General features: G+C 45.1%; 1 protein-coding gene across 1 annotated transcript; it reads right to left on the bottom strand.

Moving 5' to 3' along the window:
* Positions 1-1856: 1856 nt before the first annotated feature.
* Positions 1857-26720, bottom strand: ess2 (ess-2 spliceosome associated protein). Its single transcript, XM_078421318.1, has 10 exons — positions 26519-26720; positions 21832-22000; positions 20086-20181; positions 19803-19960; positions 19044-19161; positions 15837-15967; positions 13733-13835; positions 11957-12069; positions 9028-9143; positions 1857-4835 (listed from the first exon to the last, which is right to left on the bottom strand). Exons 1-10 carry the CDS (start codon positions 26675-26677, stop codon positions 4565-4567), a joined length of 1434 nt encoding a protein of 477 aa, XP_078277444.1. The 5' UTR covers positions 26678-26720; the 3' UTR covers positions 1857-4564.
* Positions 26721-27069: the final 349 nt, after the last annotated feature.

Here is a 27069-nt window from a genome sequence, read left to right as displayed (position 1 = left end):
TGTCCCGCTGAGTTGCTTCAGTATTTTGTGTCTATCTTTGGTGTAAACTAGCATCTGCAGTTCCATCCTACACATAGGCTACAAACCTGTACTTCTTTGGTATATGGGAGGACACCAGCGCACCCGGAGAAAACCCACGCAGTCTCAGGGAGAACGTACAAACTCCGTACAGACAGCACTGGTAGTCAGGATGAAACTCAGGTCTCAGGCACTGCAAGACAGCAACTCTACCGCTGTGCCATCCCTATTTAAATAATAGTTCTCTTGTTCTTCCAAAATAAGCAACTTCATATTTTCCCCTCAGCCAATCCTCCATCCATGTTAAGATGTTAACATGCAACACTTAACTACTGTAACTGCAAGCTCTTAACTTGCCACTGAACAATCTGTGAGGCACTGTACCAAATGCCTATGGAAGTCTGTATGCAATACATCTACAGTTCGCCACGATTCACTCTGGTCAAATCCGTCAGAAAAAAATCTCAAATAAATTTGTCACGCACAATATCCCCTTCGTGAAACTACATGGACTCTGCATGATTAGATCACGATCTTTTTCAAATGTGTCACTGTCACTTTCTTGATAATTGATTCTAACATTTTCATAACAGTAGATGTTAGGCTAATTATCCAATAGGGTTTACTCCCTTTTTGAAAAAAAATACCACAATAGACACTTCGCGTAGCATCCTAGAACGTGTGCCTCCTGGGCAAGGGGTTTATGAGCATTTAGTTCCCTTATTCGGCCTAATACTATTTTTCCAGTGAGGGGAATGGAATTTAATTCCTCCCTGACATTGCTCAGTATTGACAGGAGATTTTGTATTTTCTTCTACTGTGTAAGGTGTTGCAATATTTTTTATAGATAAAATATCTATATAGCTCCTCTGCCACATCTTGGCTTCCAAACTTGCTAGAGCAAGGCTTAGTAAATAGATTCAGCACCAGTTGAAGAAATTGAAATGTCCCTCAGAGAAATCTTTATTCAGTCTGGTCTAGACTTGGGTGAACTCAGCACCCCCAGAATATTTAACAATGTACAACATACAAATATAAAAAATAATACACACCCACTTGGTTTATATTAAAAGAGGAATGCAAACAAGGGGTTTGGCACCTGGCCATTGAGCCTGTGTTCTGCCAATGGTTAGATCATTGACATAATTCCTCATAACGGCATTTTACCCCACATGCCTTTGCTTAACAAAATTTCTTAATTTGAGCTTAAACAAACGACAGGCCCAGCATGAATTGCTGTTTATAGAATAATCAAACTTTCAGTTCCAATACTGAAACTGTGCCCCTCAGATCCTGACGCCACAATGAGCAGAAACAGTTTCTCACAACTGACCGAGAGATTTCTTTAATACAACCTTTCTTTAATACAATTCTTTGGACAATTCTTTTGTCCAAACACCTCTTCACCTTAATTCCAGAGAATACATTGTGTAACTTTCCTTGTAATTTTCCATCATTGAGAAAGAATAAGCAGTGTGATGTGACTTTTGAACCTAAACATTTCTTTACGACTTGGGTCCTATCATACGATTTGACCATTTGTCATGACTGACCTGGAACAACTTGCCACGATGTGTTCCCATCAGTATGGACCTTTACTTCTTACTTGCTTTCCACATCTTGTCCGGTACACTCAAACTTTCTTTTACTGATGACAGGGCATGAACTGAATATCCCAAATTCCTCTGTGTGGGGAAGAACTGCAGGTGCTAGTTTAAATCGAAGTTGGACACAAAATGCTGGAGTAACTCAGCGGGTCAAGCAGCATCTCTGGAGAGAAGGAATGGGTGACGTTTCGGGTCGAGTCTGAAGAAGGGTCTCGACCCAAAACATCACCCATTCCTTCTCTCCAGAGATGCTGCCTGTCCCGCTGAGTCACTCCACCATTTTGTGTCTACCCCAAATTCCTCTCTTTTATTAGAAGTACATATGACATCTTCGTGTGGCAGATGATTAGGACAAGAGAATACTTATCTCAAACAAAGATATTAATATTCATTTTGGCCTGTGTGCGGTAATGGATTGGGGAAAGAACAAGCAGAAGCCATAAATGGCTGGGACTAAGTGTAGTGCTGGGGCCTTGACTGCAACTCCACAGATAGTGGATGGAAGACAGGTAAAATTTGGCATTTGGCTCACTCATTAGTGACTACGTCCTCATTACATGTGGGCCTGTGTGTCTATGTACTCAAGGTCATCCATGTACTAATGTTCGAGTGGCGCTGGGAACACCAGGGATCAGGAGTAGGTAGAGCCAGGGGATTAGGATCAGGAGAATCTAGAATCTAGACGTTGGGCTGGCTTTGCAGCCAGTGCCAGGCTGCTTCAACATTTCAGTTTGTTTGACAAGCTGAAAGTTATCAAGAAAAAAAACACCAAGTGCTGGAGTAACTGTGGGTCAGGCAGGCAGCATCTTTGGAGAACATGGATGGATGATGTTTCGAGTTGGGACATTTCCTGGGCTCCCTTTAAACTCACCGGGCTGTCTTCCCAAGCTTCCTTTAAACTTATCAGGGCTCAGCTTCCCATTCTCTTAAACTCTGGATTTATTGGAAAATGTATTATACAACTTGTAACATATAAAAAGAAGTAATATCCAGTGGTCTGAAAATCTGCAATCCAGCAACAAAGTTCCACGGGCAACAGACGATCGTGGTTCTACTGCATGTAGATAGTGATGTGAAGCAAAAGGGAAATGTGCCTTTATTGTGAGAAAGATCTGGGATTCATGCTTTAAATATGTTAGTTCAAAGAACTGCTCTAAGCCAGCTAAAGAACTGGACGATTCTGGTCACCTTACAGAAATACATGATAGGAAAACTGAGGTGTCTGTAAGAAGGTGCCTGGACTGGAGAACTTTAGTTGTGAAGAATGATCGATTCAAATGGTATTGCTTCCTTTTCGAAGAGAGGAGGTGAGGGGATAATTTAACTGCAATGTATCAAATTAAAGGACAGAGAGGAGAGAGCAAAATTTCCCAGGCAAAGCAAAGTAAGTGGGCTCGAAGGAAGTTGAGTCCAACGAATGGTGATGACTATGAACTCCAGCCCATTGTGCTGGAAAAGAGGAATTAGATGATCTTTCACCCAGCATAACTATGGCACACTGAATAACCTCTAGCGAAACAACATGCCGCAATGATTCCTCTAACAGGTGTCAGAGGTTATGGGGAGAAGGCAGGAGAATGGGGTTAGGAGGGAGATATAGATCAGCCATGATTGAGTGGTGGAGTGGACGATGGGCCGAATAGCCTAATTCTATTCCTATTCCATATGACCTTAGTGGGGACATAATGTCTCTAGGTTACAGATACAACAGTAAATGAGCAGATGCGGCAGCAGGGATAGTGCAGCTAGTTTCCATTTGGAAATGTTACAATGATCAAAGTCAACACAAAAAACTGGCACATGGTTCCTTTTAACCAGAAGTCATTTCCACAATAAATTTCAGGCGGAGAACGCAAGTACAACTATTTGGAATAGAGGAATGTCCACAACTCAAAGGGGGATTGTGAGAGAATGCACCATTTGAGAAAGGGGTGATGGAGAGTGTGTGTGCTGTGCATCTGTTTCTTTACGTATCAATAAGAGGGTAGGACATAGAAAAGGACACAATGTGGAGGTGGATAAAGTGGGGAAAGGAGCAGACCATGGGAGGGCAATAGAAGGGAATGGCCAGAGCAAGAGAGGAAATGGTCGAGAGAAAGGGCCCTACCCAGAAGTGAGTGTAAACAAAAACACTGCTCTATGTTGATGGAAGGAACAAGGAAGCATGCAGAAAGGGGCTGGGGAATGGGGAAAGGCCAAAGCCTAGCGAGGGGATGAGAAAAAAGATACACTGCATGGAGCCACAAAGGACACCAGTGCACAAAAAGGGGGCACCGATGGTATGATGGGACGAGGGAGAGTATAGGCAAGCGAGTGAATGAGAACAAGCAGTAGCCACTGAACACTGGGACTAACTGCAGATGGCTGCTTGAGGAACACGGGGAGGAGTGGGTGACTGTTCAGTGAGGCCAGGGGTGGACTATAGGTAGGGGAGAAACTAATTCACATGCTGCTGAAGATCACGAACAGGGGCAGACGTTCCTTTGACAAACCACATCTTCACAGTAAAACCACCAAACCATGTTGCCATCTCCGTCACGTTAACAGGCCGGGCAGAGGTGGCCATATGATACACCAGCACTGAACAGGTTCATAAATAAAAATAATGTTTCCAAGGGTTTGGGAGGAATGCTGCTGCGGGCTAAAGGGAATCAGGCAGCGAGACACTGAGATGGTCAACCACTGGCTGGTTACTTCACGTGGCCAACGCGGGTAGATCACAAGGATCAAGAGGTTTAACAGGTAGCTTGTGCCTGAATCCATAACTCCCATGTTGATTGTGTCTTGTTGGATCTGGGAAAGTGGCAAACAAAGAGTACGGTTAAAGTTTCACTCAGCAGTCGACGAATGAAAAATCGTCCTTCATCCTTAAATACTGCTGTCTGTTTCCCGTTTCCACACTTTGGGCCAGAAGAGTAAGGAGATGCACAAGACCAGCACTAGAAGAAGTCCGATGCCTTCTTTCTCTTGGGCAGCTGCAGCAGGTTGTCGGTGATGGAGGTGGGGTCCTGGCTGCCTGGTGTCCGAGTAGCAGTGAGCTCGTTCGGGGTAACGCCAGCACTCGGCGTTTTGCACTGTGGGGTCCCTTTGTGCGTCGGGGAGGGTGTGTAACTGGCACGTAGAGCTTTGTCCGTGTATTTGCTGGAGGTCCTGTTGACGAGGCGCTGCAGGGCTGGGGACATCACCGGGCTGATACAGTGTGGAGAGAGACTGTGAAGGAGAAACAAATGGGTTCACGGAACAGCGAAAGGATGACCTAACTCCTGAACTCTGGGAGAGGAGTCATGTCAAAGTGCCAGTGATTCCTCCTAACTATTCCAAGCCATACATTAATCTCCAGCACAATAGCATCCCCAGAGTGTGAGACCACCCGCCCTCGCTCCAATGGGATAGGCATTGACACCCCAGACCACCTGCACTCCCTGCCACCAGAAGGCTTGCACCTTGCCTTTCCTCAGACGCCAAGCTTGAGTAGCTGTCTAGACCCAACCTCACTTTACCACCCCACATCAGGGACCAAGCTAGTGAAGGGAAGGGATAAAACCCACCAATATTAGTTTATTAGTTCCTCGTCCAGCACTCTTTCCCCATTGAAATAGGTATACCCTCTTGGGAACTGTCGGGGCAGAAGACGTTTCCAGTCCGAGTGGCGGACCTGTTGGCAAGGATACTCGACAGGGGAGACCGAAGTCAGGAAGAGCCGTAGTGGTGGGTGACTCCATCGTCCGAGGGACGGACAGAAGATTCTGTGGCAGCAGGAGGGACTTGAGGATGGTCTGTTGCCTCCCTGGTGCCAGGGTTCAGCACATCACGGACCGGCTTCAGAAAATCGTAATGAGGGAAGGCGATCAACCTGAAGTCGTTGTGCACGTGGGCACGAATGACGTCGGGCGGAAGAGGAAGGAGGTGCTACAGCGGGAGTTTAGAGAGTTAGGAAAAAGACTGAGAAGTAGGACGTCGAAGGTGGTTATCTCGGGACTGCTACCGGTACCTCGTGCTGGTGAGGCCAGGAACAGAGAGATAGAGGGTATGAATTTATGGCTGAGGGGCTGGTGCAGAGAGCAGGGATTTAGATTTCTGGACCACTGGGATCTCTTCTGGGCTAGGGGTGACTTGTACAAAAGGGACGGGTTACATCTTAACAGCAGGGGGACAAACATTCTGGCAGGCAGGTTTGCTAGTGCGACACCTGTGGCTTTAAACTAAATAGTGGGGGGGAGGGGTTAACAAATTGTGAATATGAAGATGAGGTTAAAGGGAATACAGGAGATATTGCAGAAGACTCTCGGAAGAATGGGAACAGAAGTTCTAGAGGGGAAAAGAGATTAAGGGCAGGGCCATTTGTGACCGATGTGAGAGGGGAGGTAAATACAGAAGTTAAAGTGTTGTACTTAAATGCGCGTAGTATAAAAAATAAAGTGGATGAGCTTGAGGCTCAGTTAGTCATGGGCAAGTATGATGTTGTAGGGATCACTGAGACATGGCTGCAAGAGGACCAGGGCTGGGAACTGAATATTCAGGGGTACACAACGTATAGAAAAGACAGACAGGTGGGCAGAGGGGGTGGGGTTGCTCTGCTGGTAAGGAATGATATTCATTCCCTTGCAAGGGGTGACATAGAATCAGGAGATGTTGAATCAGTATGGATAGAAATGAGGAATTGCAAGGGTAAAAAGACCCTAATGGGAGTTATCTATAGGCCCCCAAACAGTAGCCTCGACATAGGGTGCAAGTTGAATCAGGAGATAAAATTGGCGTGTCACAAATGTAATGCTACGGTGGTTATGGGAGATTTCAACATGCAGGTAGACTGGGAAAATCAGGTTGGAAATGGACCCCAGGAAAGAGAGTTTGTAGAGTGCCTTCGAGATGGATTCTTAGAACAGCTTGTACTGGAGCCTACCAGGGAGAAGGCAATTCTGGATTTAGTGTTGTGTAATGATCCTGATCTGATAAGGGGACTAGAGGTAAAAGAGCCATTAGGAGGCAGTGATCACAACATGATAAGTTTTACTCTGCAAATGGAAAGGCAGAAGGGAAAATCGGAAGTGTCAGTATTACAGTATAGCAAAGGGGATTACAGAGGCATGAGGCAGGAGCTGGCCAAAATTGACTGGAAGGAGGCCCTAGCCGGGAAGACGGTAGAACAGCAATGGCAGGTATTCCTGGGAATAATGCAGAGGTTGCAGGATCAATTTATCCCAAAGAGGCGGAAAGACTCTAAGGGGAGTAAGAGACACCTGTGGCTGACAAGGGAAGTCAAGGACAGCATAAAAATTAAGGAGAGGAAGTATAACATAGCAAAGAGTGGGAAGACAGAGGATTGGGACTCTTTTAAAGAGCAACAAAAGTTAACTAAAAAGGCAATACGGGGAGAAAAGATGAGGTACGAGAGTAAACTAGCCAATAATATAAAGGAGGATAGCAAAAGTTTTTTTAGATACGTGAAGAGGAAAAAAATAGTCCAGGCAAATGTGGGTCCCTTGAAGACAGAAGCAGGGGAATTTATTATGGGGAACAAAGAAATGGCAGACGAGTTAAACCGTTACTTTGGATCTGTCTTTACTGAGGAAGATACACACAATCTCCCAAATGTTCTAGGGGCCGGAGAACCTAGGGTGATGGAGGAACTGAAGGAAATCCACATTAGGCAGGAAATGGTTTTGGGTAGACTGATGGGACTGAAGGCTGGTAAATCCCCAGGGCCTGATGGTCTGCATCCCAGGGTACTTAAGGAGGTGGCTCTAGAAATAGTGGAAGCATTGGAGATCATTTTTCAATGTTCTATAGATTCAGGATCAGTTCCTGTGGATTGGAGGATAACAAATGTTATCCCACTTTTTAAGAAAGGAGGGAGAGAGAAAACGGGTAATTATAGACCAGTTAGTCTGACATCAGTGGTGGGGAAGATGCTGGAGTCAATTATAAAAGACGAAATTGCTGAGCATTTGGATAGCAGTAACAGGATCATTCCGAGTCAGCATGGATTTACGAAGGGGAAATCATGCTTGACAAATCTACTGGAATTTTTTGAGGATGTAACTAGGAAAATTGACTGGGGAGAGTCAGTGGATGTGGTGTACCTCGACTTTCAGAAAGCCTTCGACAAGGTCCCACATAGGAGATTAGTGGGCAAAATTAGAGCACATGGTATTGGGGGTAGGGTACTGACATGGATAGAAAATTGGTTGACAGACAGAAAGCAAAGAGTGGGGATAAATGGGTCCCTTTCGGAATGGCAGGCAGTGACCAGTGGGGTACCGCAAGGTTCGGTGCTGGGAACCCAGCTATTTACGATATACATTAATGACTTAGATGAAGGGATTAAAAGTACCATTAGCAAATTTGCAGATGATACTAAGCTGGGGGGTAGTGTGAATTGTGAGGAAGATGCAATAAGGCTGCAGGGTGACTTGGACAGGTTGTGTGAGTGGGCGGATACATGGCAGATGCAGTTTAATGTAGATAAGTGTGAGGTTATTCACTTTGGAAGTAAGAATAGAAAGGCAGATTATTATCTGAATGGTGTCAAGTTAGGAAGAGGGGATGTTCAACGAGATCTGGGTGTCCTAGTGCATCAGTCACTGAAAGGAAGCATGCAGGTACAGCAGGCAGTGAAGAAAGCCAATGGAATGTTGGCTTTCATAACAAGAGGAGTTGAGTATAGGAGCAAAGAGGTCCTTCTACAGTTGTACCGGGCACTGGTGAGACTGCACCTGGAGTACTGTGTGCAGTTTTGGTCTCCAAATTTGAGGAAGGATATTCTTGCTATTGAGGGCGTGCAGCGTAGGTTCACTAGGTTAATTCCCGGAATGGCGGGACTGTCGTATGTGGAAAGGCTGGAGCAATTAGGCTTGTATACACTAGAATATAGAAGGATGAGGGGGGATCTTATTGAAACATATAAGATAATTAGGGGATTGGACACATTAGAGGCAGGAAACATGTTCCCAATGTTGGGGGAGTCCAGAACAAGGGGTCACAGTTTAAGAATAAGGGGTAGGCCATTTAGAACGGAGATGAGGAAGAACTTTTTCAGTCAGAGAGTGGTGAAGGTGTGGAATTCTCTGCCTCAGAAGGCAGTGGAGGCCAGTTCGTTGGATGCTTTCAAGAGAGAGCTGGATAGAGCTCTTAAGGATAGCGGAGTGAGGGGGTATGGGGAGAAGGCAGGAACGGGGTACTGATTGAGAGTGATCAGCCATGATCGCATTGAATGGTGGTGCTGGCTCAAAGGGCTGAATGGCCTACTCCTGCACCTATTGTCTATTGTCTATTGAAAGCAAAACAGGGACCCTCATTGCAGCTCCCAGCTCATGTCCTGGCTACAAGGCCTGGGCTGCAGCTCCTGCCGCACAGCCCAGCCCCGTCTCCAGGGAGGGACGACCCAAGTGGCTGCACTCACCTGACCAGACTCTCGGTTGCTTTCCTCAAAGCTTCCTGCTTCTTGGTTCTGTTTTTGGCCGCAACCTCTGTGACCATTTTCAGTCCCAATCTTTCCCTCCTGCCTGGTTCCAGAATCTGTTGCAAGATGAAATAAATCAGGTGTGTGGTAAATTCACAAGCAAGTTTCTTAACTACATGTAGGAGCCATTTATGCTTAATTCAGTTATTGTCATTGTGTTATGGCTATGTTTTAATATTTCTAGTTTATGTCTTTTTTGCCTGCTTGTGGGTGTGACCTAATGCGTAATTGGGAGTGGCTAGATGGGAGGAGGCTAGTGTGTCGACAGAGGTTGTGGGTCAGTTTAGACTCGGAGGATGGTGAGCATACAGTTCTTTACCACATGCGCTCGTACCATACGCTTGTATCATCTATATTTGTAAGAACCACACGGTAATAACTGCAAGATTTCTAGATATTGTTTGAAGAAGAAACAGTTGATAAAGTACGGAAACTGATGAATTACTCTATGATTTGTGCTACTTTAATAAAACCAATTAATGAAGAAAAGAAGTTTGGAAGATTCGTTTTGTCATATCAGGGTGCGACGTGTGCGTAAGCTATAACTACATTTCATCCCCGAGAAGTAATGGCTATCGAAGTGGGATTTTGAGATGGTATAGAAACTGCCATTACACTACACAAGAGAGCTGCTGGAGGAACTCAGTGGGTCAGGTAGCATCTGCGGAGAAAGGGATAGTCATGGTTTTGGGTCGAGACTCGAACGAATACAAGGGAAGTAGACAGTATATACTTTGACTGAAAGACTACAAGGAAAGTAGTCAGTATACACGTGAACTGTTTATTTCCCTTCCTGACCAGCAAGTTCCTCCAAATACACTCATTTTTCCCCTCCAGATTCCAGCCTTTGCAGTCTCTTGTGCCTCTTTCATCACAACACCGTTGGCCAATCTCAGCACCCCATGAAATGAGGGGGTGCACGTCTGCGGGCAGATCTGTTCTCTGCCATAACCCATTTCAATTGTTATTGTGCATCTAGACTTCCACTGTCCGTCACAATATGGGGCAAGGAGAGACATGCAGCCTCGGTTGTGCTAAACAACATTGGCACATCCTAACAGTTCCCTTGTCACTCACATTATCCAAGATGCCACCACAACCGAGCCCCTTCCTGCACTCCTCTTCCTGCAGCATTCCAAACCTTTGCACTTTTCTCCTCAAACTTCCTTCCATGATTTTAAACGTTACTTCCAGCAGGACTCAAGGTGAAGGGAACATTTAAAGGCTCACCACCACCATTGGAGATGGCAGTAAATTGTTGACCTTCCCAGTGTTTCCCACATCCCAGTTTATAAAAAGTCTTGCCTTTCCTTTCCATACAGACCACTCATAAGCTCTCTTGGGAGTGGGAGGGCATTATAAAGATTGGAAGGATGTGGCAAGGTTAGCAGACCTGTTCCCGAACTCGCATCTCTCCATCTTTAAGCTCCTCTCTCCACTCATGCCCTGCTCCTTTCACCATGTCATATTAAAATGCCAATGACCTAGTTTTTCCTGCGCTACTTGACTTTGCTAATGTCCTGGCAATTTTTCAGGTATAGTCACGATCTCCTTCAAATCTCTTTCGAAGAGCACATAGTCCATCTTGCAAATTACCACCCTATCTCTAACAACCATTTTCTTCAATAGCCTTGAGTCCATAGTAGTTTCCCCAAACCATTGTAATTCTTCAGCACTCCATTCATGTTAATGTTTCAAAACGGTTTTGGTGAAAGCCAAAGGAAATATTCTTAGGATCACCTTGCAAGTCATCCTTTTGAAATGCAATCTTCATTATAATTCACCCGAACCAGCACTTAACCAAAGCACTTCTTATCCATTCAATGGATCGGGCAGATGCACTGAGTCTTTTACCCAGTGTAGAGGAATCAAGAACCAAAGGTCATAGTTTGGACAGGTACATGGATAGGAAAAGTTTAGAGAGGCATGGGGCAAAAGGAACTAGTAGATGGGCATTCATTTTTCTAACAAATTGCGAACAGAACATTGTGCAATCATCAGCAAAAAAACCCTTTTCAGACGGTATGATGGAAGAAAGCTTATTGAAGAAACTAAAAGGACACTCCCCCAAGAAACTCCTGCAATGGTTGCCAGGGTGGCGGATTAATCTCCAATCTTACCACCATGCATGAGAAATTATTCCAACTAGTGGACGATTTCTTATGATTCCCATTGCACATGCTGTCTTACAGTTGTTAGTGTAAGAACCAGGGGGGTTGAAATCTGCCCTTAGTCACTAATGCTATGCACATGACATAAGTCTCTCCCAAAATTCAAAACCAACTACAATTTGCAGCCATTTTACTTTGCATTGTCAGCCCCAGTGACCAAGAATAATGCTCTAAGTTACCCATTGCTTCAAATTTTTGAATTCTTATTCCAGTTTTCAACTCTCCCCATGGCTTCTCAGTCCCCATTAATCGCCATAATTTCTTCAAAATTCCACAAATTGTGTGGTACTCATATTCTGGATCCCCGATCATTTCTAAATGTAATCCATCCACGGCTGACATGCATGCCCTTGGTTTCCAATGTCTCAAACTCTGGAGATTCCTATCTTAAAATGTGTTCCATTCACACCCACCAGGTTGTTCTAAAATCTTCTTGTGTGTCTTGCAGTCAGTTTTTGTGAAGCACTCTGGGACAGGTAAGGCTACATAGATTGTTGTTCTTGTCACTGGCACTTTAGAGACTGTTTCATACAATCCTATAATTCACCCTGCACCCCCGCAATTCAACATGGAGCCGGATGTACAGGCAACAAGGGGGAGCAGGATCTGAACATGTTAAAATGTTGATTGACCGCAGAAATGTAAAGAAAGGTTTGCATGTGCAAGGACTCCCTTTCTCGCGTGCATCATTACAGTACCTTAAATGAAGGTCCCCCTGGCGTCCTATCCACTTGGGGGCTTTCTGTGCCGCTCAAATGTAATGGAGTCCCTTCAATCTCACCCCACGTCATCATCGGTGAGTCATTCACACCTGGGGAGAGGGGGCACAAGCTCCAATCAATGACAGGTTCTGAATCAAGTGCACTACCCTCCCTTTAGGCTTTGGAGATACAGCGTGGAAACATGCCCTTCAGCCCACGCCGACCAGCGATCACCCCGTACACTAACACCTTCCTACACACTGGGGCCAATTTATAGAAGCCAATTAACCTACAAACACGCACGTCTTTGGGATGAGGGAGGAAACCGGAACAGCTGGAGTACACTTATGTGGTCACAAGGAGAAGGTACAAACACCGTACAGACAGCACCTGCTGTCAGGATCGAACCCAGGTCGCTGGCGTTGTAAGGCGGCAATTCTACTGCTGCGCCACTGTGCTGCCCTTCCGACAGAACAAACCCAGCCAGCCTGAGTTCCACACGTATTAGAATCGGAGCAGCGGAGATTAATCCTCAGTCTAAAGTGCTGAATGCACAACGTGACAGCAATTGCATGTATGTTGTGCTTCCAAAATAGGGCTCAGATTTCAGAAACCGAGTTGGACACATAATCAGTTTTATTTACATGTTTAGTGCAGCCAACCGAGATGCATCTCTAGCTTAGAGAATCATGGAAATCTACAGGACATAACAAGCCCATTGAAGCCACGGCCTCTGCACAGCTAATCCAGCTAACCCAACCTCATCCCACATTCCAGTTCTTGATCCATAGATTACAGCGGTTCAGTTTTTTTAAAAACAGAATTTCGTGCCTCTCCCTTTTTTTCCAGAAGGGGCTCCCTGACACTCACGGGGAAAGTACTTCTTTAATTTCTCTTTATTCTACTGCAAATCTCTGGCACTCAATCAATTCACCTTGCAGCTGCCCACTGCAATGAAAACAATTCCCATTTAAATCTGGTGATTATCTACATTCAAAGGTGCCAAATCCCTTCATTCCTCTCCAAAGTTTACCAAATCCCATATTTCACACTCAACTACGATGTTAGAAGCACCCGCCCTGCCTTCACTGAAACAAATGCAAGGGGGGAAAAAAGGAACATATTCAAACACATTTGAGCTTTACAAAAGATCGCTTTGGTCACCAAAAGGCAAAAAAATTATTTCCTCCTATTCTTCATGACTTAAAGCCATTTAAAAAAACTTTTCTACGATTTTACCTGCAGGGGGTACTGGATTCAGGGGTCGAAGGGCTTGCTTCTACACTGTATCTCTAAACTAAATGACTGGAAACCTGCTAGAGTATACTTCTGAGTGAGTATACTTCTGAGTGAGTATACTTCTGAGCCTGAGGATGCTGAAACCTACTGCAAAGTTAGAAGGGTGCTGTTTTCCACTACTGATTACAATGGCCCTTTCACATGAGTAAATCCAAGGGCTCAATCACATAATGCAAACAGACACTACCCCCGGTGCATCAACTCTCCAAAAGTCTGCTGAGAAACGGAATTTTCTGTAGCGCTGTAGGAGAACCAGGAAATTTTCCAGAGTATTGTGTTAATATTTATTTCTCAAATCACACCATAAAGTGAATTAAGCGATCAATTAGTTGCATGCTTTTTGAGTTGTTCGGGCCTGCAATACAATAGGAATCTCTACCAATCATGCTCTCCTACCTACCCAAAGTCATTGTTTGTAGATAGTGACACAAGAATATCAGTACAAGATGATTTAAAACAAACGGTGTCACTTGCCTGGAGCAGGAGAAGGAGTCTTCACATAGCCATAGCCATTCACTTTGGGCGGGTCCTGTGGGATCAGCTCCTTCCCATCAGGTCCTACTTTGCCCTGTTTAAACTGAAAAAATACTAAAGTCAACATGCGTGCGTGCAATCATTTTGGATTCAGAATTGGCTTCATGGATGGTGGAGGGTTGTATTTCTGACTGGAGGCCTGTGACTGGTGGTGTGCCTGAGGGATTAGTGCTGGGGCCTTTTAGTGGTTTATATCAACGTTTTGGATGAGAATGTACAGGGCATGATTAATAAGTTTGTGGACGACACTTTAATGATACAGCGCGGAAACAGGCCCTTCGGCCCACCGGGTCCGCTCCGACCAGAGATCCCCGCATATTAACACTATCCTATACAGACTAGGGACAATCTTTACATTTACCAAGCCAATTTACCTACATACCTGCACATCTTTGGAGTGTGGGAGGAAACTGAAGATCTCGGAGAAAACCCACGCAGGTCAAGGGGAGAACGTACAAACTCCGTACAGACAGCACCCGTGGTTGGGATCGAACCCGGGTCTCCAGCGCTGCATTCCCTGTAAGGCATCAACTCTACCGCTGCACCACCATGCCGCCCACTAAAATGGGTGATATCGTCGATCGCGAAGATAGCTATCAAAAATTACTGTAGGCTCTTAATCTGTTGGGCAAAGTGGGCTGGAGAATGGCTGATGGAGATTAATGCAGATAAATCAGGTGTTGCATTTTGATAACTCAAACCAGAGCAGGACCTTCACGGTGAACCCTGGAGTGTGTTGTAGAGCAGAGGAATCTAGGAATACACGTACATAATCCCTGAAAGCGGCATCACAGGTGGATAGGGTGGTAAAGAAGGCTTTCGGTACATTGGCCTTCATCAGTCAGAGCATTGAGCATAGAAGTTGGGACGTTATGTTACAATCGTATAAGATGTCAATGAGGTCACACTTGGAGTACTGTGCTCAGTTCTGGTTACCCTGCCATAGGATTAAGCTGGAAAAGTGCAGAAAAGATTTATGAGGATGCTGCCAGGAGTTGATGGGCTGAGCTATAGGGAGCGGGTGGGTAGGCTAGCACTTTTTGTCTTGGAGTGCAGGAGGCTAGGGGGGGGGGGGGGGGTGTGATCTTATATAGATGTATAAAATCATGAGGGAAATAGATAGGGTGAATGCACAGAGTCTTTTGCCACACAGTAGGGGAATCAAGAACCAAAGGACATAAGTTTAAGGTGAGAGGGGAAAGATTTTAAAAAGGGTGCCCAGTGATACAACCACTTGCAAGAACTCTATCTTGAAGCTTGACAAGTTCGTTGGACTACTCCTCAGAAATGTACTGTTGGCTTTGTTTTGGTTGACTTTGCATGATCAACTGGAAAAAGAGCGACTTTGCCATGCTCTAATTCAGTGCTTGGGTCAATTCAAGATGCAACAGGTTTTAAACTTTTCCTGCTTCCCCAGTTATAATACGTGCAAATGGCATGTTGGGTCATTTCAGAATACAGTTGAGAGTCCACCACATTGGTGGTCTGAGGTTATAAATGGACAAGACCGAGGAAAGACTATGAAAGCCATTAGTAAACCAGCTTATTCAATATTCAAATTAGTTGTTTTATGTAAAAAAAAAACATGATATTAATTACATGTTAAATTCCTCAGCTGCCATCTAACTCATCTCTGGACTATCAGTAAAAGGCCTCTGGGCTTTGGAAATAAAAACAAAAAAATTGGGAAAATTCAGCAAGTCATGAAGAATCTTAAAGAGAAACATAGTTAACATTTCAGGTCAAAGACCCCTTGTGTGGCTCAGGGGTTTGATAAATTGACCACTGTGTCACGAGGCTGAAGATTCAATTCACTGCTACACAAAGCTATTGAGCGGGGATTGTTGAAGGCTGGGAGCGAGGTGCTCAGGCTCTTTGGGAATAGAGAGTGCAGGGGTTCTGAAAGAAGACAGCAAGGAAGAGCAAGCCCGAACACTGAATGCATGTAACGTGATGGCAAGAAGAACAGAGGGAGCCAAGTGTCTACATGAGCCACCTGTGTAACCCCAGAGAGGAGGTATGAAGGAGATCCAGTTTCACGTACCTGTGCATTGAGAGCTGCCGCTTGCTGCAGCTGTGATTTGCTCAGGGTTCGACTGAAAGGGTCACACTGGAAGCGGGTATTTTTGTGAATCACCTCACGGGGTTTCTTGAAGAGTTCATCATCTTTCACTCCTACAAAAAAGAAAACGTTAGAGAACCAGTTGAATGGAGGGAATATAGGAGCAGTTCTGGGGCACCAAAGACTGGAATGATGACCATGGAGTGATTTTTTAGCAAAGCAGATAGGCAACTGATTGGCAATTGTACACATTTGTTTCTTTGCTCCTTCAGATAGGGATTAAGCCAAGAGGCGTCAAATATTAATTAACAAATACCTTTAATAAAGTAATCAGATAAAATATAGAAAGAACAAAACCATTAGAATTGGTGAACAAAAGGAGAGGCTGGAGGCAAAAGCAGGCAAAGCACACTGGTGCAGTTGGCAGCCATGCCATTCCGCAGCTTCAGCAACTCGGGTGCTCCAGTTTGCTTCCATATCCCAAAGATGCGTTGGTTGGTAGATTAATTATTTACTGTAAATTTTGTCCAGTGTCGGTGGATGGTAGGAAAATCAAGTTTGGAAATAAGTTCAGGAATAAAATTGATGGGAATGTTAAGGCAGTTTGGAAAAGAATGGATGGAAAGTGATGTGATACTAATTAAGGAAAACATTGCAATGGTTGGGAGAAAAATAAGCCAAATAGTACTTGGGCTTTATGCCGAAGGTACAAAGCCAACAAAACGTTTTTTTAATCTTCATAAAACTTGGATCTGACTACTAATTTGTCTGCGCTTTCAGGAAAGCACTGTAGAAAACATGTGAATGCATGGGAAAGCGAAGAGTCACTGGACTGGTTCCAGTAACATGGAGCATCAGTTACGTGACAGTATGTGGAAGTGGAGTTAGCTTGGTAACCCTGAGAGGTGATAAGATAGGTGTTCAAAGTCAAAAATTGTTCCAGTTGATAGGACGTTGGAGAACGAGAGGGCCAGGGTTAAGTGATTGGTGATAGATTTGAGGGCAAGGTTTTTTTAAAAAAAATGTAGCAAGTTTTTTTCCCTTTTATTAATATTCATTTATAAAATGTAAAAACATAGGCACAGACAAAATATACAACCTATTCCAAATAACCTTTGAATCAAGTGATTCAGAGCAGTTAATATTAACTTTATTGTTTTGGGTCTGCAGTAGCATGCAATTAGTGCAGGTAAGGATGGCAGATTTACTTCACTGAACAATTAGGAGACCAGATGTTTTTTTACAAATACCCAATGATTTCACGGTCATCTTTACTAATTTATTCTTATACCACTTCTCTCAAGATATTTCCGAGCTTCAAGTTAAATTCCCCAGCATTCATAATGGAATTCTGACTCCTGTTGTTAGGTCAACTCTGCAAGGTGGGGACTTAAACTCCAGGACAGAAGTCCTATTAAACACATAACCTGCCCAAAACTAGTGGGGTACCGCAAGACTCGGTGCTGGGACCCCAGTTATTTTATAATATCTATTAACGATTTAGACAAGGGAATTAAATGTTGCATTGCCAAGTTTACAGATGACACAAAGCTGGGTGGCAGTGTGAGCTGCGATGAGGATGCAATGAGTCTGCAGGGTGACTTGGATAGGTTGGGTGAGTGGGCAGATAGAATAGAATAGTTCCTTTATTGTCATTGTAACATGAGCCATGTACAACGAAATTGTAAAATGTCAGCCAGTCAGTGCACCATTCAAACATTTCTAAAAGCTAACGATACATACAAGGTAAAATATTTTAAAAAAGATAAACAACTAAAATAAATATCATGAAAATAGCACGCATAAACACCCAACCCTACATCCTTCTGTCGATTTCACAGTCTCTTATTATGTATCGCCCCTGCGTTCCTTGGCGGCTACATTTAGTGCCTTTATAGCAGTGGGGTAAAAACTATTTTTAAGTCTGTTTGTCCTTGTCCTTGTAGATCTGTACCGTCTGCCTGACGGTAACAGTTCAAACAGGGAGTGTCCGGGGTGGGAAATGTCCTTTATAATACTCTGGGATTTTTTGATGCAGCGGGAACTGTGTAAGTCCTCCAAGGTAAGTAGAGGGCAGCCGACAATCCTCTGGGCGTTGTCAATGGCCCTCTGGAGCGCTTTCCTCTGAGCCGCTGTGCAGCTGGTGTACCATACGCATACACAGTATGTTAGGATGCTCTCAATGTAGCACCGATAAAAGGACAACAGCAGTCTCTGAGTGATGTTATTCTTCCTGAGCACCCTCAGGAAGTGCAGTCTCTGCTGGACCTTTTTCAGCAGCGCAGAGGTGTTCACGCTCCACGTCAGGTCCTCCTCAATATGGATTCCCAGGAAGCGGAAATCCGCCACCCTCTCCACACAGTCCCCTCTGATAGTTAATGGTACCATGTCCGTTTTATTCTTTCTGAAGTCTATTATTATTTCCTTTGTCTTTAAGGTGTTGAGGAGCAGGTTATTTTCTCCACACCACACTGTCAGCTGCTCCGCCTCATCCCGGTAGGCGTACTCGTCCCCCCCGGTGGATGCAGAATAATGTGGATAAATGTGAGGTTATCCACTTTGGTGGTGAGAACAGGAAGGCAGATTATTATCTGAATGGTGTCAGATTCTTCTCTTCTTTCATATGTCAACGACAACAATCAAAAGTTGCAATTGGTGCTTCAGAGTACCGTAGTTGACTCTTTGCTGCAAATTTTGCCAGTTCCGTAGAACTACCCAGGGTGAACGACGAGGACGTAAAGCTGCTCCCACCCTCGGTGTCAGATTAGGAAAAGGGGAGGTGCAACGAGACCTGGGTGTGCTTGTACATCAGTCACTGAAAATAAGCATGCAGGTACAGCAGGCAGCGAAGAAAGCTAATGGCATGTTGGCCTTCATTGCGAGAGGATTTGAGTTTAGCAGCAAGGAGGTCCTACTACAGTTGTACAGTTGAGACCACACCTGGAGTATTGTGTGCCATTTTGGTCTCCTAATTTGAGGAAGGACATTATTACTATTGAGGGAGTGCAGCGTAGGTTCACCAGGTCAATTCCCAGGATGGCGGGACTGACATATGATGAAAGAATGAGTCGACTGGGCTTGTATTCACTGGAATTTAGGATGAGAGGAAATCTTATAGAATCATATAAAATTCTTAAAAGATTGGACAGGCTAGATGCAGAGGAAATGGCCCCGATGTCCACTGCTTACCTTCTGGGTAATACATCAGACTGTTCTTGGCTTTATACTTCCAGGTTCTTACTCCTGCTTTTCTATCCTCAATGGCCAGGTCGTCAGGTGATGGTAACGCCAACATTTCTTCATGGCCCTGCAATGAGATCCACCATCATCTATGGTTTTGGAGAGAGAGCATCTATGGCATTCCTCAAAGGGCTTCATATCTTCCATTTACATTAACGAGAAACAATCTCCCTCACAGGGAGATTACTTCAATATTTCAGATATGTTACTGCCTCGTATCAAAGGGATTTATTCTCCCCAAACCTATCCTGTTCCCATTGAAACAAAGAACTGCAGATGCTGGTTAATACACAAAAGGACACAAAGTGCTGGAGTAACTCAACAGGTCAGGCAGCATCCCTGGATAACATGGATAGGTGATGTTTCAGGTCGAGACCCTTCTTCAGACATTGTGGGGGAGAGGGGGTTCGGCATGTAAAAGAAGAAAGTTGAAAAAGGGGAGAGGCTGGATCTGTATGATAGGTAATAGGTCAACAAAGGCATCAAGCAACTTACCCTCAACCCCCCCGGCTACTTATTTTGTAACTGAATACAAGGCATCTGTTTATAGAGAGGCAGCCTTCCTGAATATCTCACCTCATTCCCAACCCAATTCTTTAAAGTTATCCAATGATTTAACTCCAAAAGGAGATAAAATATCAGACACTTGCAAATGCACACACTAATTAAACACTATATGCACGGTGAGGGTAAGGGAGGAGAATGCACCTGGTTTGATAGCTCCTCTGCCTCATAAAGCCAAGCATGTTTAATCCTATTCTTCTTATCAGCAAGCTCCATAATTTGATTGAAGGAGGCATTATCTTCACTGGTACTTTTCCCCAAGTAGGTGTCCAGAGTTGGCAACTCCTCTTCTTTCTTCTCCCCTGCAAAATGAGAAACTCAGTAAAGTGGAGCAGGATACGGAGGCAACATCAGAAGACATTGAACAGTTTATACTTATGAAAATTTTATACTTATGAAAATGAAACATATTTCACATCAAATTCACCTTCATTGCTTGTGGACTTTGTATCTGTTCTAGTTTTATTCTGTGAAGGAGAAGCCGAGATAACTTCTGGCGTTTCAAAAGCACCTGGTGTGTGATCTGCAGGACAGTGAAATAAGAACTGCCAGATTCAGAACATTGCACGATTAATGCACAGAACCCCTCTCACTCGTCCTGAAAATACACCCTTCCCTTCCCTCTGATATATGCCTACCCTCGGCCCCTTTCACAACCACTCAATTCCACAACTACCCAGCACCATAACCCCCACCCTCAATAAACATACTCCAGACCACCATCTTTCCTGGATCTCTGAACTTCCAACACTGACACCCATCCACCACCCTCCCTCCCTCCACAAAATGACACCCACCCTCCTTCCTACCGTAACACCCTGACCCTCCCACACTTTTCCCAACACTCCCACACTTTCCCCAGCATCATTTCTTCCTCCGTCCCAGGCTGACATCCTCCCTCTCTACCTGCCAGACAGATTATCGCACAACTACTTGATTCAGCCTCCTCCCAAAGAGTCAGGTATCACCCCACACGCTCTCAGAGTGAAAGTATTCCCGTATGCCTGTTCCAGAGCAGATAGAGCACAACTTCAATCTTAATATAGTCATTCTAATTCTGGGTGAGAAGGAAGATGCTTTTCAGTCTGTGTGGGAGAGTCACATGACTGTCATACTCCTGCCCTCTCTCTCAGACTGATGCATCCCATCTTCCTCTCCTATGCCTCGCTCAATGAAACATGTTAACTCACCAACCAAAACCATACCAGCCCCTCAAATTGACACCTTCCCATCAAATACCCCGCAGTCACACCCACCCTCCCTCCATGAATTAGATGCTGCTCTTCCATCTCTACTCACTGCGTCACTGTATTTTACAAACCGATTCCCCCTTACCATGGCTCCCAGATTCACATTGCATCCCTGCCTCCCCTCCTTGTGTGACATACACATTCAGAAACTAACGCCCAATCTCTCGATCATTCAGACTGATACCATTCCCCCAATACAAGATTATAGTTCTTTGCTATATGAATGGTCAACTTGCTCCTTCGTAAATGAAGATCTCCTGCCTTCCTACCCAGACCAGAATTAAAGTCTGGCATCTTCACAGTATTGGAATCATGCAGCAATTAAAAGACTGTCGTCTTTCATTCCATTTGCAGAACAAATTATTTTTGTATATTTTGCGTCTTTTCAGCTTTACCTTCCTTTTGCCACTCGCATCCATTTCCTGGTCTAACTATTGCCCAGATAGACAAGCAAGCTATGCCAGTAAGTAAACATTCAGAGCAAGGTCCATAAAGCCTTTAATCATAAGGACTATCACAGCAGAACCCTTTCTATTTTCATCCAAGCTGCACTTTGCAAAGCCATGGTTGGCATCCAATATTTCCAACTCACTTTCCTACCAGCATCTCCTACCTGCCCTGGCCAGTGCCCCTACTGAATACTCCTGCAGCCCAAGCCTCTCTTACACTCTGCCTTGCCTTCAGTTGTTAGAAGGGGATGCCAGGACCAGAGCAAATGGACACAACTTCAATCTTAAAATAGTTATTCTAATTCACAGGCCACTGACTAAGACTACTTTTGGTGCAAGTGCAGTAGAGACCGTCTTGAGGCAGAGAAAAAGCTTGCACCACCAGAATCAGGGCAGAAGCAGAACTCAGTCACTTATAAAATACAGGTGGAGAATTTTTTCGTGCAATGAGCAAGAATTAAGAGAAGTACTTACATGGGGCAGGAGTTACCAGACTTGGTTTTCCAAGTGAAGAGCCAAATTTTATGGATATTTCCCGCATCTTTTCCATATCGCCACTCTCTTCAGCCTCCAAAAACTCTCGCTGAGCATTTAATTTTATGACATCAGGGAAAAAGTCACGCTGGATAATTTTCTCCAAATTCTGTTGAAAGTGCAATAATCAGAGGTGTATCATACAATTACTTTTACATTTATAACCTAGCAAAAAGAGTTCCATGGTACTTTACAGAAGGTTTAATCAGCACAAGGACTGACATTGAGTCATAGAAAGGAGATGTTCAGACAGCTAACAAAATTCCATCAAAGATATTGGATATAAACCGCTATGAAGGAGAGAGAAGGTTTCAATGGGGTTTTGGGAGAGAATACCAAAGCATTGGATGTCTTTTTTATTTATTTTTAGATTTAGATTTAGAGATACAGCGCGGAAACAGGCCCTTCGGCCCACCAAGTCCGCGCCGCCCAGTGATCCCTGCACATTAACACTTTCCTACACACACTAGGGACAATTTTTACATTTACCCAGTCAATTAACCTACATACCTGTACGTCTTTGGAGTGTGGGAGGAAACCGAAGATCTCGGAGAAAACCCACGCAGGTCACGGGGAGAACGTACAAACTCCGTACAGACGGCGCCCGTAGTCAGGATCGAACCTGAGTCTCCGGCGCTGCATTCGCTGTAAGGCAGCAACTCTACCGCTGAGCCACCGTGCCGCCCTGACCATTTCATAGGTTAAATGACTGAAGTCAGGAATGTGAAATGTTCAGAGATGGAAGAACACATTTACTAGTTAATTTCCAGGGGAAGTTTACAGATAGGGGCAATTCTGTGGCGGGAAGGTGATGATTTGAAAATTGAGGCACTATCCTCTATATAGATAAATGAGCACAGGTGAACAAAGCCTGGCCCAGGTTAGCAAAGAGGCAATAGAGTTGTAAATGACTTCAACTCTACCGAGAGTAGAACAAGCGAGGCCAACCAGGAGAGAGGTGGATAGTCCAGCAAGGATAAGGATAAGGATTTCAGGAGCAGGTGAGCTAAGGCAAGGTTGTGTTTGGATGCTATTATGACTATCGAATTTCCCAATGATATTGTTGAATGTCAGTTTATCTTGCAGTGCCATCTTGTAATTCTTGAAACAGTATAATTTTTGTAACCAAGGAAATTATATTCTGTTTTCCCATAATGTATCTTTGGCTGTGGAGCTGTCCGCAGTAGGCATTTACAAAAGGAAAATCAAATCCTGCTTTTTCACGTTAAAAAAGTCACCTCACTGCAAAATTTAAACGCAGTCATTTTGTTCACTGACTCCCAAAGCTAAACTATTAATGGGATTTTCATCAGCCAAGGCAACTTCTCAGAAAGGCAGAGCTGCCCTTTCTCTCTAGTTCTGATGCTGAATTAAAACTTTCGCCAAGACCATCAGAAATGGCAGAGATTTTGGATGGTGAGTGGCGAATAGTAATTATCTCCAGTGCATCTCAGGTTAACTTCCCTCGGTCAGTGAATGAACAATTGTCCTTTGCTCTGAACAGTAAGTGATTGACAAATATCCGGGACTATTACATGATGGCCTCAGGAGCTGGAATGAAATGGAGCACAACAAAGCCATGTCCTTTTACAGGGCAGTGCACCAATCCCTTGAACCTGTCGCCGTCACGTATGGCTAACTCAAGGTGCTGGGGATGTGGATTGGGAGCTGATGGGGGACAGTGGCAATCTCAAAACAGAAACTGTGAGAAATGAGTTCTCAAGGATTAGGGAAGGTCAGGTGGGGCAGGGGTGAGGCTGCTCCATTATAACTGGCAGAACCTGATGATTAGGTGCAACACATGCCATAGTCACCCATCAGACATGTAATCTCTTCATCCAAAGGAGGGTTGTGGGAGAAAAGCACCCCAATAATCTACTAAACCTGATGGCCACCTCGGGAGGCAGGAAGAGCCCCAAGCTGAGAATCCAACTGTATCCATACTCCAAGGAGGAAGGGTCTGAATATACTATCCAAGCAGATGCATATAAGATTATTAAGGAGTTGGACACGTTAGAGGCAGGAAACATGTTCCCAATGTTGGGGGAGTCCAGAACCAGGGGCCACAGTTTAAGAATAAGGGGTAGGCCATTTAGAAAGGAGATGAGGAAAAACGTTTTCAGTCAGAGAGTTGTAAATCTGTGGAATTCACTGCCTCAGAAGGCAGTGGGGGCCAAGTCTCTGAATGCATCCAAGAGAGAACTAGATAGAGCTCTTAAGGATAGCGGAGTCAAGGGGTATGGGGAGAAGGCAGGAACGGGGTACTGATTGAGAATGATCAGCCATGATCACATTGAATGGTGGTGCTGGCTCAAAGGGCCGAATGGCCTACTCCTGCACCTATTGTCTATAGAACATTCCACCTTTCTTTCTACACCCTTCCAAGCTGCTTCATAAATAAAGCACCTCTATCTTTCCTATAGCACTAAAAACCCTGGAACATTAAGTGATGAAAGTATCAGCGGGCAAGCCTTTTGGGACGAATGACCACTATTCTATTAGCTTTACAATAGTTATGGATAAAGACAGGGTGGGCCCAAGATACAATTCTGAATTAGAGCAAAGTCAACTTTGGTGTTAGACAAGAACTTGCTAAAGTTGATACGAATAGATCATTGCAAGCAAAGGTCGGGTGCTTTTAAAAGTGTGATGACAAGGTCTTGCTCGGCATGGGCAAGTTAAGGTGAAGGGCTTGCTTCCATGCTGTATGACTCAAGGTGTTAATATGGTTGGCAACTGGGAGATCCAGTAAGACCAAGCATAAGTGGTCCGCAAAATAGTTGCCAAGTTTATGCTTTGTCTCGCCGACATATAGGAGGAACACTGGATGCAGTAGGTGAGATTAGAGGAGGTGCGTGTGTCCCTGTGTCTCACCTGGACAAAATACTGGGGTCCCTGCATGGAGGAGGGAGAGGATGTAAAGGTGCAGGTGTTGCATCTCCTATGGTTGCTGGGGAAAGTACCTAGAGAGCAGTTGGTTTGGGTGGGAAGAGACGAGTGAACCAAGGAGTTGTGGAGGGAACCAGAGTCAGTACTGATTCTGGGTTGAGGTACCAGCACTACTAACTGTACCAAAGTCCACAATAACATAGATAGAAGTGACCACTACACAGTGCTTTCTCTTCACACTGAGGATCTACTCGCATCACACGATGCTACAGTGGTATTAAATGGGACAGATACTGAGCAGATGTAGCTGCTGAAAACTGGACATCTTTGTGCACCACAGCAGAGAGGAATTGGCACCACAATTCTGTAGCCTCATTGCCCACAAAATCCATCCTTCTTTATTAAAATCAAACCAAGAGATTGGTCCTAATTCAATAAAGACTGTGGTGGGGTATGGAAGGTGCAGCACAAGGTGTTTCTAAAAGTAAGATGCCAAGCTGCCGAAACAGTAACAGTTAACAACATCCATTAAGCCACAAAAAAGAGCGTGCAGCAGCCAAGTAATCCTACAACTGATGGATCGCATCAAACCTTGATCATCCCATTAAATCTAATTGTAAACAGGGGTGGACAATAAGCATCTGGCAGGAGGAGGCTCCAAAGGCATTCCCGTCAGTGGTAGTCAGGAAGAGGGTTCCGTTTTGTGTTTTAAGTATTCTTTAGCTTGTTTTATGTGGGGGGTGGGGGAAACTTTTTCTAATCTCTTACCTTGACAGTGATGTGATTTTTTTCCGTATTGCATCTCCATCCACACTGCGGCCTAACATCGAGGAGTTGGCGGCCTTTGCTGGAGACCAACTTTTGAGAGCTCCACCGCAGGGAGCCTATGGGACTTTAATATTGCGGAGCCAGCGATCCCTTTGCCAGGGATCGACCTCAGAGCTCTAACCGTGGGTGCCTGCAGACTTTAACATCATGGAGCTCGCAGTCTCTAGTTAGAGACCAACTTCGGGAACTCCAACCCGCAGGAGCTTCGACTACCCGGGCGTGGGAGCTTCGACCGCCGGCTGCGGGAGCTTCGATCGCCCCGACGGATGGTTCGGCTGCCTCGACCGTGGGAGAATAAAGAGGAAGTTGGACTTTTTTGCCTTCCATCACAGTGAGGAATGTGGGGAATCCGCTGTGGTGGATGTTTCTGTTAACTTTTATGTAGTTGTATGTCTTGTTGCTTTTTTTTTCCGTATGGCTGTATGGTAATTCGCATATCACTGTACCTTAATTGCTACATGTGACAGTAAAAGACCTTTGAAACCTTTTGAAAATGCTGAAGTGTTCAGAACTGTTCAGTCAGAAGTGAGTGAATCACCCATCTGAGCTTCTTCCTCAGATCCAGCCATCACATAAGCCAGTCTTCCGACAGTAAGATTTGATTCCAGAAACATCCAAGGGTTCTGGATATACCAAAAGGTTACAGGACTAGATAACATCCCGATTGGGAGGAGGGGGCGGGGCAGTCAGAGGAATGGAAAAAGGAAACTGGCGAGTGGGAAAGTGGTGGGAGGCTATTGGTGTTGGGGGCAAGGGCGTGAATAGAGACGAAAGGAGTAAAGGTGGGGGTCCAATGTGGAGGGGTTGTGACGGCGGGTTATGATAGAGAAACCCGATCCCAGGGTCGAGGGGTTGGTTAATGGATCTGGGAACAGGACAGAGGTGTCGGCCTGTGACTTCTGTCCCTTACCTCGATGTACGTTTCCTCGTCCAGGACCCGTTTCTTGCCCCGTCCACAACCCTGCTCCGGGCTGTCTGAGCTGATGTTGGCCAGCGCTCGGCTCTCGTTGTCGCTGATGTTGATGATGCCGCCGCTCTGCGGCTGCTGCTTCTTCTCCTCAGTCCCCATCGCAGCGCCGACGCTTCCCCCCCGCGCGGTCTCCGTCACACACCAGGCGCCGCTCGCACTGCGGCTGCGCGGCCTCTCGGGAGGAGTCCTCCAGTATCCCAGCGCCCCCCTCGGCCGGGTCAGAGGTCGGAATCACCCCGAGAGCGCTTGCGAGGGAACGGGCGGAGGTTTATAATCACAGACAGGGAAGGAGTGGGGTTAGCATCACGCACCGGGTACCCGGGACTGCCGTCTACACAGGCAAAACCCGCAGCAAGTCATCCTCCAACCCTGTCTGGTCAGAGTGGGGGCTGAAGCCGGCGCGGGGGTCAGTGAACTCCGGGCTGTTGCCCTCCCTGCTTTGAGAATAGATGAAAAGAGGTACTGCTAGTAGTTTAGTCGTAAATAATCGC

The sequence above is a fragment of the Rhinoraja longicauda genome, chromosome 25, assembly GCF_053455715.1.
Source record: "Rhinoraja longicauda isolate Sanriku21f chromosome 25, sRhiLon1.1, whole genome shotgun sequence".
Taxonomy (NCBI): Eukaryota; Metazoa; Chordata; class Chondrichthyes; order Rajiformes; family Arhynchobatidae; genus Rhinoraja; species Rhinoraja longicauda.
Note: the sequence above shows the minus strand (reverse complement) of the source record. Positions and strands in the feature narration are given on the sequence as shown.